This window comes from Pongo abelii, chromosome 1 (genome assembly GCF_028885655.2).
Source record: "Pongo abelii isolate AG06213 chromosome 1, NHGRI_mPonAbe1-v2.0_pri, whole genome shotgun sequence".
NCBI lineage: Eukaryota > Metazoa > Chordata > Mammalia > Primates > Hominidae > Pongo > Pongo abelii.
The window spans coordinates 5,786,700-5,799,379 of NC_071985.2; the positions used below are offsets into that span (position 1 = coordinate 5,786,700).

Genomic DNA, 12,680 nt, shown 5'->3' on the forward strand with positions numbered 1-12,680 from the left:
TTATTCCAGTGGCCCTTATGTACAATATCCACCTCACACAACCTCTCTTTTCTCCTGAAATGGTAGAAAGAACCCCAGGTCTCATATGACTTACATGCTGTGTGATTATAAATTTCATAGTCACATTTGACTTTAATGGAGATGGAAATGGCCTCAGTAAGCACTGTAAGTTTTATGCATAGTTATGCTTCCCTCTGGTGAAAGCTATAATAAATACAGACAATAAATATCTAGGATATGTGAATTTTCCTCTCTTCATCTGGAAAACATTAAACTCCAATTTCTTTTGGTCTCTTTTGAAAAGTTTCTATGCTCCCAGGCATAAAATATAAAGGTAAAATTCAATTGTCTCAGATTAACTAATAAACAAATACAATGAGTAAAAAATGATTCTTCTAGGGAGGTAGTCCCAAGTCCAAATTCCAGCTGAGAATGCCTGGAAAAGGAAATTTTAAATTAGATATTAAAATAAATGAAAAGGCATACTTTTTCTATAATTTAAGCCCTTGGAGCTTGAAATAGGAATGAGTTACTTTTGTGATTCAAAATGTAATTGCTCTTGTGAAAAGTATTTCACATGAATCTAGTAAATGTTCATAACTCTCCCTGATATAATGAATACTACTGGCATGAATACACAAAATGCTTACTTAATATAAACCAATATATCCAATCAGAAAGTTTTCAATTGAACAAAAACTCAGGAGTCATCATCATTAAGTATAGGAACAGGGGAAGAGACTGAAGATCTAAAACCAGGCTACCATGAAAGGCACCTACAGAATCAATTCAAATAATCAACTAAGGAACAAGCAACAGTAAATAATCCTGGCAGGATAAGAGGTGTAATGCCAAGATAGGATGATACAGTGAAAAGCACAAAGTGAGAAGCTGTAAAATCATGTAAACAAAGCCACTGCTGAGGCCTTGGTTTTGTGGATGGTCTTCTCTCTATTAGGACTGGCCACCACCAATGGTTGATGATGAGTAATGAGCAACAAAACACTGAATAAAAATATTAGGTTAAAAACTGGTTATTGGCTGGGTGCGATGGCTCACGCCTGTAATCCCAGCACTTTGGAAGGCTGAGGCGGGTGGATTGCTTGAGGTCAGGAGGTTGAGACCAGCCTGGCCAACATGGTGAAACCCCGTCCTACTGAAACATGAAAATTAGCTGAGCGTGGTGGTGCATGCCTGTAATCCCAGCTACAAGGGAGGCTGAGGCAGGAGAATCGCTTAAACCCAGGAGGCGGAGGTTGCAGTGAGCCGAGATTGTGCCACTGCACTCCAGCCTGGGCAACAGAGTGTGACTGCGTCCCCAAAAAACACACAAAACAAACAAACAAACAAACAAACAAACAAAAAACTGGTTACTAATGTCTCTTAGCATGTAACCAACGATTCCATATTATCAAATAGCTTCTAAGGCCGGGCACAGTGGCTCACATCTTTAATCCCAGCACTTTGGGAGGTTGAGGCAGGCGGATCATGAGGTTAGGAGATCGAGACCATTCTGGCTAACACGGTGAAACTCTGTCTCTATTAAAAATACAAAAAATTAGCCAGGCGTGGCGGCGGGCACCTGTAGTCCCAGCTACTCAGGAGGCTGAGGCAGGAGAATGGCGTGAACCCGGGAGGCAGAGATGGCAGTGAGCTGAGATCATGCCACAGCCTGGGCGACAGAGCAAGACTCCATCTCAAAAACAAACAAACAAACAAAAATAGCTTTTACTTTTATTTGCTTTGATTTTAACATATATGTCCGGTCACAATGAAGAAAATAGAAAAGCGTACTAACACTTGGAATCAGAAAAATGATTTATTCTTTCTAAAGATAACTCTCTCACACTGGACCGCACATACTAAAAGATTTGGGTCTAGTAAACAATTATTTATACACTATCTCCATTAAAGCTTTCTCTTAATTCTAGAGTTTCTTCTCCTATTTTCCAGAATCCCTATTGATTGAGTACCCCTATAACCACTCAGTAAAGACATAATAACCGACTTCTCAAAGGCTAGGTCAGTAAACAGTCAACTACCATCAAATGATTATAGTTTTAATTTATATAAAATTATAAATTATAATTTTATAGTAACTGAATGCTATAAACAGGCAATTACCATTAAATGATAGATCTTTACAGGTGACAAAGTTAATTTGGGGCCTGCGGCTGTTATTTCTCTCAGTAGTTCCCAAGTCCTGGCTTCTCTCCCTTTCCCTGAACACAGCCCTTTCCTTGGTGGAAATGGCTGTAGGTCTTGGGAAGTTGGGGAATTATACATTCCCCCCACCCAGCAGACTCATTCCTGAAGGTACCTTTTCTTCTCTGAGAATTTCTTTAGCTGTGGTCATTCTGTGTTGACATATTAACACTTTTTTTCAAACACAGTTTATTGGACTTGATATTCCCAGTCCTGGTTTTATTAAGCCAAAGGGTAGGCACTACTATCTTAGGCAGTCAAAATATTTTCGAAAACAAAATTTATATCTAGTCAGCTAAAATTTTAAAACAGGAAACCTATTGTAGATAATATAAAAGTACTTCCCAACTGCTAGGGTTAGTTTTCAAGAAATCTTTGTGACAGAATAATTCATAACTAAGGAATTAAGATCTTATGAAAAATACACAGCTCACACCTATGAACATGAACTTTAAAGCTTATAAACATTTTTATTTTTATGTAATAATAAAGCCCACAAAATTAAAAAGATTAACACATTTCAAGCATCTAACTTATGAATAATGCAAACTATTGATTTTAATTTATAAACCCTTGCTAACCAGAAATTTACCAATCTATTCCTATGTACCATTTTTCAAGATATTTATACTTTTCTTTTGTGACAGATAACGTGCAAATCAAGAAGCATTATTTTCTATACTTGTGACTATAACCAAATACTCAATGCTTTTCTGACTTTATTTTTAATCCAGGTTTCTAATTCCTGCCTTTCTGACTCCCTGTAATCCAAGAAACAGAATAATTTGGATATTTGAAAAGGGGGAAAAAGTCTTTGTAAATATTTGTTCAACCTACCAGGTTGCTATTTTAAAAACTAATCTTCAGAATATCACATGTAACCCACAAATATGTACAATTATTATGTATACACAATAATTAACTTTTTTTAAAAGTTCACACCACTTACCCACAAAGGTATGTATATGGCAGGATAGGTCTTAGCAAATTTGAAATACGTACTTTGTTCAAGTTGTTATGAGTAAAAAAGAAATTTTTTTTTCCTTAGAGGGTTATGTCATTACAGATATGCTTACGGTAACTTCATGCCACAGCCCTTGCCTTCAGGCCTTTCCACATACCTCTCAACAATTTCCCTTCCAACACAAGCAGGCAGGCCTAAGGCCTGGTTAACCTTTTCATCTGCTTTGCATAGCTTTATCAAGGTGTCTCGTAGCTTTATCAAGGTGTGACTGCAAAAGCCTCTACTTTTTCTCACCATTTAGTCCCAGGTGAATTTTTTTCCTCTTTTAAAATTATCACCAATTGAAATAACTTCCATTTTCAAACAAAAATATTTATTGAGCACCTACTATGCGCCAGATACTTTGCTAAGTGGCATATATGGATTATTTAACCCTCTCAATACATTTTAATTGGTTCTTATCACTCAATTGAAGAAACTGGTACTTTGAGACATTCAGTAACTTGCCCAAATCAGAGACCTAGAAAGTGGTGAGAGTAGGGAGTTTATCCAAGGTAGTGCCACAAAAGAATCTTTGCATGGCATTATATACTTCTCAAGTTATATATTTATTTTCTTATAAAATCCTCAGGCATTTTCACTGCCACAAAGAATGTAAATATGTAATTCCTTCTACTTAGCGTGTGATACCCAAATGCCACACTAGATGGCAACAAACGTCAAGGAACTAAACAAAGTAACCATTTCATCGCTCCATAATATAAGTAGTTGGGTTTTAAATTAAAATATGTATACCATCTGGCTTTTTAATGTGCTTAGAAAGCAAAAATTCTAATGTGTTTTAACATACCTTCTAGATAAAAATTACTAGACTTGCAATACATTTTGTCCTTGCATTCATTATTACTAATTTACTGAAAATGCTATAGATTCCTAATGGACAAGTGTTGCTTGCTCTCAGTTATCAATTTTTTTAAAAAAATTAATTACAAATTTCACATTAATAATAATTGTCTTCCACTGAACAAACATTTATTGTTAATTAAGACGTAAATGGTCATGTGTGAAATACAATGATAGATGTCACAGACCTGATTTCAAGGTCTTCTGGTGGAGAAAACTGTGTAAACAACTACCAAAATTATACACCACATCAATAGGAATACAGAGGAAAAAGAAGTTAATTCAAACAAGAAGGGGCTAGGGAAAACTTCAGGAAGACTGCCACTTGAGTTGAACCTCATAGATTGAATAGATATTTCATAGATTATTACAAGGCAGAAAAATATAGCATGAGCAAATCAATGAAAATGGCCAACTGTAAGTCATGTTCTGGAAACAGTGAAGGTGATATGAAAGAGCAGAGTGAAAGAGAAGACTAGCAAAGTTAGAATGGGGCCAGATTTGTCTTTTATTCTACTGCAAGAGGGGAGCTACCTAAACAGGGAGATTTATAACTTAGGAATTATAAATGTTATGAGAGCACTGTGAAAAGTATGCTGGAATTAGATGAAATTTGAGGGAAACCAATTAGAAAGCTATTGTAATTGTCTGCATACTCGGTATAAGAATACGTGAAGTATACCACCGGACACGGTGGCTCACACCTGTAATCCCAGCACTTTGGGGGGCCAAGGAGGGAGAATCAGTTAAGCTCAGGAGTGCAAGGCTGTAGTGAGATATGACCGCACCACCGAGCCTGGGTGACAGAGTGAGGCCCTGTCTCTGAAAAAAAAAAAAAAAAAAAAAAAAGCATGTGAAGATGTGAAGACTTGAACCAGGGCAGTGGTATAAGAATGAAAAGATAGGCATAGTTAAATAGAAATTTGACTCTGAAGAGAGAGAGCGAGCGAGCTTGGGAACTGATGGAATGTCAAGAGCAAGCATAGGGAAGAACCGAGATGTTTTAAAGAACGCAAGCCAGGACTGTGGTCAAGATGGTGATGCCTTTGTTTGAAGACGATCATAGAGAAAATGGTAGAAAGAAAAGGAGTGGTAGATGGGAAGGTGGAGCCAATGAACGGTTTGGTTGTGTAAAGTTTCAGATGCCAGCAGTGTATCATCCATAAAAAAAGATCTAGTAGCAGCAAAACATGTAGGGCTGGGGCTCAGAAGAGCAGTTAAAGCTAAAGGCATAATGTGGGCGTATTCACTGGTAATATTTGGCCACGTGAGGAGAAATGAATCCCAGGAAGTCAAGGCAACATGGGAGGAGGGCTGCGAACTAACTCTGAGGAACGTCCACACTTAAGACTTGTGGAAAACAAGAAACAAGTTAAAAGAGACTTAAGAGTAGACAAGAATGGTACAATGTGGACCCATGAGAGTAATATATCAGCTAAATCAAAGGAAAGAGATGGTATGTTATGATAGGATAGTTAACAGGGTTCCAAATCTATAGAGTTTAAGTCCAATGAGGATTGAGATGAGGTCACTGGGTTTGGTAATCAGGAAGTGACCAGTGATCATTAAGCGAGCACTTCAGTAACAAGAAATCAGGCTACAGTTTGTTCAAAGCCTGGCTACGATGTGCTCAGAAGTGAAAGGAAAGCTACCAGGGTGGACAACTGTTGTGAGATGTCTGCCAGTGAGATGAGGAATGGATGGTAATAAACAAAGTGAAAGATGATCACAGCAAAGCTGCTTTTTGTTTACTTAAACAAAGGCTATGGGAAGGATGAGGGGGAAAAACAGTGGAGAGAAAAGGATAAAGGATGCAAGAAAAATGTGATGACATAGAAGTGGGAGACATCAAAAACTGGGAGAAAGATGTTCATCTTGGGAAATAAGAGGGCCAGAAAAGAAAAGAGACATGAGGAGAGGAGACATTCGAGGGATGAGAAGATGCCGAGGAGGCTCTTGTCAGTTGGTCCTAATCTTAGTAAAGTGAGAAGTAGGTCATCCGATGAAAGTGAGGTGCCAGCAGTGGAGTTGGAAAAGTGAGGAAAGTGGAGTTCCTGGCTAGAGTATATAAGGTCTTCAACTGCAGAGAAAGGAATTGTTCAACAGTACCTACAACCACTGAAGGTGACTAGTATTACTCTTCAGTGGAACTCATTAAGTGGATGTTTTTTTTTAAGATGGAGTCTCACTCTGTTGCCAGGCTGGAGTGCAGTGACATGATCTCAGCTCACTGCAACCTCCACCTCCCGGGTTCAAGCGATTCTCCTGCCTCAGCCTCCCGAGTAGCTGGGACTACAGGCGTGCGCCACCACACCCAGCTAATTTTTGTATTTTTAGTAGAGACGGGGTTTCACCATGTTGGCCAGGATGGTCTCGATCTCTTGATCTCGTGATCCGCCTGCCTCAGCCTCCCAAAGGGCTGGGATTACAGGCATGAGCCACTGTGCCTGGCTATTAAGTGGCTTTGTTAAATGACTTCCTTCAGCAATGCTTGGGAGGCTCAAACTAGCCTTCAAAAAAAAAAAAAAAGTGTGATTGGGCCTAATTTTCACTGGGTACTTTTGCTGGCAAAGTAGGTAAGCTGGAAAGATAAGAATAAAGGAATTATAGAGTGCTAGTGAGAACTGAGTTGCAATTTCCTTCCTCAGTGGATATTTACTGAGTACCTATTTATTATGTGCTGAGATCTATGCCAGATGCTATGGATTTAACAGTGATCAGGATGGAGAAATTCCGTAATGCCAGAGATTTTGTCACCAAGGGACTAGCGCAGACTGATTAACCATTGTTTAAGTTGTTACAGATAGCACTAAGCCAAAATTGCAAGTCATGTAGTCCAGGCATGTGCACTGGGAAAAAGCTTTAACCTCCTAATTGTTTTTACTTTATTTTTAATTTTTGTTGAGTACATAGTAGATGCATATATTTGTGGGGTACATGAGATGTTTAACCTCCTCATTGTGAATACCAGCACCCTGGCAGACTGGCTGCACTGGTATCACCTGGGGCTACTTCGAAATGCCTCCGAGACCAATCTTCCTGACCTTGCCACAGGGTAAGGAGAGAGATTGGAGTGTGGCCTCTTGCCTCCTTGCCAGTCAACTTGCAACAAAGCCTTGTATTTTCTTAAAAGCCAGTGCCATAGCATTGGCTTCTATGTGCATAGGGAAGCAAGCCCTTGGCTTGGTGACAATTTTAAAGTTTAACAGAGATTTCTCAAAGAACTTAATATAGGGCTACCATTCAACACAGCAATCCCATTCCTGGGTATATACCCAAAGGGATATATATCATTATACCAAAAAGATACATCCACTCAAATGTTCATCACTGCATTATTCACAATAGCAAAGACATGGAGGCCGGGTATGGTGGCTCACGCCAGTAATCCCGGCACTTTGGGAGGCCGAGGCGGGTGGATCACTTGAGGTCAGGAGTTCAATACCAGCCTGGCCAACATGGCAAAATTCTGTCTTTACTAAAAATACAAAAATTAGCCAGGCGTAATGGTGCACACCTGTAATCCCAGCTACTTGGGAGGCTGAGACAGAAGACTCGCTTGAATCTGGAGGCAGAGGTTACAGTGAACCAAGATCACACCACTGCACTCCAGCTTGGGCGACAGAACAAGATTCCGTCTCAAAAAAATAAAAAATAAAAAAAAAAGACATGGAATCAACCTAGGTGCCCATCAATGGCAGATTAGATAAAGAAAATGTGGTACATATACACCAGGGAATGTATACATCCATAAAAAAGAATGAAACCATGTGCTTTGCAGCAACATAGATGGAGCTGGAAGCCATAATCCTAAGCAAGTTAATGCAGTAACAGAAAACCAAACACCGTATACTCTCATTTATAAATGGGAGCTAAACGTTGTGTACACATGGACATAAGCATGGGAGCAACAGACACTGCAGACAACTTGTGGGAGGAGAGCGGGGGCATGAGCTGGAAAAGTACCTACTGGGCACTATGCTCAATACCTGGGTCTACCATGTAACAATCCTACACATGTACCCCTGTATCGAAAATAAAAGCTGAAATATTTTTTTTGAAGTTTAATGAAGGATACAGACAAACAAGCAATAATAATACATTTGATAAATGCTATATAAGTAGTGGTTCTCAAATGGGGGTGAATTTGCCCTCCAGAGGACATTTGACAATGTCTGGAGACATCTTTGGTTGTCACAACTTGGGGGAGGAGGGTAAGCTACTGGCATTGAGTAGGTAGGGGCCAGGAATGCTTCTAAACATCCTACAATGTGCAGAACAGCATCCAAAACAAAGAGTTACATAGCCCGAAATGTCAATAGCGCCAAGGTTGAAAAACCCTGCTATAAAGGCATATAATGGGTACATCAAATCTAGACAGGGGAGATCAGAGGTTTCCTAGAGGGAGTACCATGTAGGCTAAGACAAGTAAGGCTAGAGTAATATACAGGCACTGGAGCAGAGAAGAATGCACATGGCACATACAAAGACTCAGAGGCTGGAGAGAGGATGGGATAATCAGCAGGGTTATCAACACCACTGCTATTTATTGAGAAAATAGTTTGTGCCTGCCTGGGTTTGTATAAGATAACCAATACACATTTTAAAATGCAGTACTCATGCACAATCCTAGGAGTCACACATTTCTGCATTTTACACATGAGGAAAAACTGGGACACAGAGAAGTTAAAGTAACTTGTCCGAGGTCACACAGCCAGTGAATGGTGGGGCCAGAAGTTGAATCTAGGTCTGGCTAACTCTAGTAGGCCCATGTTCACCCCCTAAACCCTCCTGCCTTTGATGATAGCTGAGTGTACTGGGAGACAGGCTGCGAGAGGAGGAAAGCAGCAGCAGCCTTGGAGGACAAAAGGCAGCCACATTATGACAGACCACGGGCATGGGAAAGAATGTGGAGACTGTCTTGAAGGCAGTGAAAATTCACCGAAGGATTTTAAATCAGAGTCACATGATCAAATGTGTCTTTAAGAAAGATGGCTTCCGGCTGCAGTGTAGGGAGTGGAACGAAGGAGGGAGGCAAGCTAGGAAGAAGTGTAATAGATACATCCAGAGATTACTTAGCTTCCATAAGAAAAGTGTTAATGAGGGAAAGAATTCAAGAAAACGTTAGAAACTCAGATCTGTACTTAGTGACTGGCTAAAAGTTAGGGGTGAAGGACAGGGTGAAATACAGTTTTCTGATCAGAGCATGTTAGTGGATAAAAGTGCCATCCAGTAAGAGAATACAGAAGGCGTAGCAGATTTGGGAGAGTGAATATGTGAGTTCAATTTGAGATGGTAAAATTTATATTTAAATGGGAAGAAAAGAAGACCAGCCTGGACACAACAGATAAAATGAGAGATAAAACGAAAGAATGCTGAAGAACTAGAGGCGAAAATGAAGACATGGAGTAGATTTAACTTTGATAGGGAGGAAAGAAGAGAAAAGGCCCTAGTCAGAGAGTGTGGTTTCAGAGTTTGAGATCTTAGGGGCACTTCAGTTCATGTGGGAGGTTAGCGTAGAAGTAGGGGATATAGTAGAGTTAAGGAAGCTGAAGAGTATTAGTGTTTTGTGTATCAACAACATGGAAATTCAAACATTTAAGGATGAAGAAAGAGATAGAATGAAGGGGAAAGGGTCAGATGTTAAAACTTTCAAAAAGGGGCCAGGTGCAGTGGCTCACGCCTGTAGTCCCAGCACTTTGGGAGGCCGAGATGTGTGCATCATCTGAGCTCAGGAGTTCGAGACCAGCCTGGCCAACATGGTGAAACCTTGTCTCTACTAAAAAAACAAAATTAGCCAGGCATGGTGGCGCATGCCTGTAATCCCAGCTACTTGGGAGGCTGAGGTGGGAGAATCACTTGATTCCAGGAAGCTGAGGTTACAGTGAGCTGAGATTGCGCCATTGCACTCCAGCCTGGGCAACAAGAATGAAACTCCATCTCAAAAAAAAGGATAATAAAAATAAAAATAAAATAAAATAGAAAGGGTCAAAAAGCGCCTTCTCAATTGAGAGATTTTATTGATTAGGGAGAAGAGAGACAACACTGATTTCAAAGAGGAGTGTGATATGGTTTGGATATCTGTCCTCTCCAAATCTCTCATGTTGAAATGTGACTTCCAGTGTTGGAGGTGGGGCCTGGTGGGAGGTGTTTGGGTCATGGTGGTGGATCCCTCATGAATGGCTTGGTGCCCTATTAGTTATCCTGAGGTCTGATTGTTAGAAAGAGCCTGGCCCCTCTCCTCCTCGCTCAGTCCTGCTCCCTTGTGAGGCTTGCTCCCCTCTGCCTGCTGTCAGAGAGAAAGCTTCCTGAGGCCTTACCAGAAGCATATGTTGGCACCATGCTTCATATGCAGCCTGCACAACATAAGCCAAAATAAACCACTTACTTCTCTTTATAAATTACTGGTCTCTGCTCTTTCTTTATAGCAATGCAAAACAGATTAACACAGAGTGGTAGCTTAATTTCAAAGAGGAATAGGACCTGAGAGTAAGTGCCAAAACAAAGCCCTGGAAATGGCAGTCAGGAGTGAAGTAACTGGGGTTTCCTCCATCACACCCACATAAGACGACTTGACTGACACAAGGGCCGTCACTGAAGGTTTTGAAAGTCATGGTATCGAGGGACAGCTAGAGCTCACAACAAATGAAGAAACAGGAGAGTTTGAAGAAACAGTATGTTGGGGAGTTTGGTCATAACTGAACCTAAGTTTCAGAAAGCAGGAGGGTCAAATGGGAAGAGTTATGGATGAACTGGATAAAGACAAATGGACATAGCAATGGCTGACAAGAGGCTTAATGCAGAATTGAATAGCCCTAATTTTTTTTTAACTTTTATTTTAGGTTCGGGGGTACATGTGAAGGTTTGTTACATAGGCAAACTCATGTCATGGGGTTTTGTTATACAGATTATTTTATCATCCAGGTATTAAGCCCAGTACCCAATAGTGATCTCTTCCGCTCCTCTCCCTCCTCCCACCCTATATCCTCAAGGAGATGCCACTGTCTGTGGTTTCCTACTTTGTGCTCGTAAGTTCTTATCATTTAGCTCCCACTTATAAGTAAGAATATGTAGTATCTGGCTTTCTGTTCCTGCGTTAGTTTGCTAAGGATAATTGTCTCCGGCTCCATGCACGTTCCTGCAAAAGATCTGATCTCACTCTTTTTATGGCTGCATACTATTCCATGGTGTCTGTGTTCCATATTTTCTTTAAACAATCTGTCAGTGATGAACATTTAGGTTGATTCCATCAATTCCATCATTTACGTTTGCTATTGTGAAGGGTGCTGCAATGACCATTCACGTGCATGTGTCTTTGCAGCAGAATGATTTATATTCCTCTGGGTATATACCCAGTAATGTAGCCCTAATATTTTAATAAAACACTGAGATTTGTATATGGTTTAGACCAGTGCTATCCAACAAAACTTTTCATGATAATGAAAATGCTCTATATCTGCACTGTCCAATATTTGCTACATGTGGCCATTAAGAACTTGAATTGTATGCTAGAGTGTCTAGGGAAAATACATGCAACTTTAACAGATTATGGTGTGGTCCCCAAATACAGTAATGAATCAACAGTAACCTCCTGTTCTTCAAAGTGCCTATAACACCGTCTGATCACTAAGTATAAACTGTTATTCTCATTAAGTATGTTTGAGTTATCTTACAGTAAGTCCAGACTCAAAGATGCTACTAAGACCGGGCGCGGTGGCTCACGTCTGTAATCTCAGCACTTTGGGAGGACGAGGTGGGCAGATCACCTGAGGTCATGAGTTCGAGACCAGCCTGGCTAACATGGTGAAACCCCATCTCTGCTAAAAATACAAAAATTAGCTGGGCATGATGGCCCGTGCCTGTAATCCCAGCTACTTGGGAGGCTGAGGCAGGAGAATCACTTGAACCCAGGAGGAAGAGGTTGCTGTGAGCCGCAATCGTGCCATTGCACTCCAGCCTGGGCAACAGGGCAAGAACCTGTCTCAAAAAAAAAAAAAAATGCTACTAAATATGTATATATTATTGTCTTTGGTATATTTGGATTTTCTCAAAACTTCCCAATTATTGAGGAAAAACATTGTCTTTAGTCATATACGAACATACACAAACTAATGCCTGGGTGTTAAGATTTTTGCAGCATTGCAAATTATCAGCAAATCAAAAGATTAAGCATATACGTCTCTCAAAGTATTATACTGTACTACATTCTCTGAACAGTGATACAACAACAGTATTTGCAGAGGAGTAAGAATTCTCCAAATAGCAAATTTGTTTAATTCAGAAAAGTCAACATTAACAGATTGATAATTCACTTTGTGTGTTTGAAAAACAGAGTTTAGTTATAGAAGAATAACCAAATAAATACTCAGAAGAAAAAAGAAAAAAAAAAGAAAGACACTTTTATTTGCATCTTATTAGACTTGCCTTGGTTTTTTCAAAATTGGCTTCCTCAGATATCTGCAAAACTTGTTTCACCTGTTCATAAGCACTTGCTTCTCTTTGCTGCGTATCTGCCAAGCTGCTCCTTACAGAAACTAGTGCAGACATCAAGTCATCTCTTTCTCTGTCAGCACAAAAAGAACATTCAAAACAAGAAATGATCAAACGA

General features: G+C 40.0%; 1 protein-coding gene across 4 annotated transcripts in view; it reads right to left on the minus strand.

The window, feature by feature from the left end:
- SDCCAG8 (SHH signaling and ciliogenesis regulator SDCCAG8) overlaps positions 1-12,680 on the minus strand; it is a 265,497-nt gene that overhangs the window by 192,408 nt on the left and 60,409 nt on the right. For all 4 annotated transcript variants that reach the window (XM_054550178.2, XM_054550173.2, XM_009247821.4 and 1 more), the window contains exon 9: positions 12,497-12,635. In XM_054550178.2, coding sequence (XP_054406153.1) covers positions 12,497-12,635 — 139 coding nt within the window. The remainder of the gene's footprint in view (positions 1-12,496; positions 12,636-12,680) is intronic.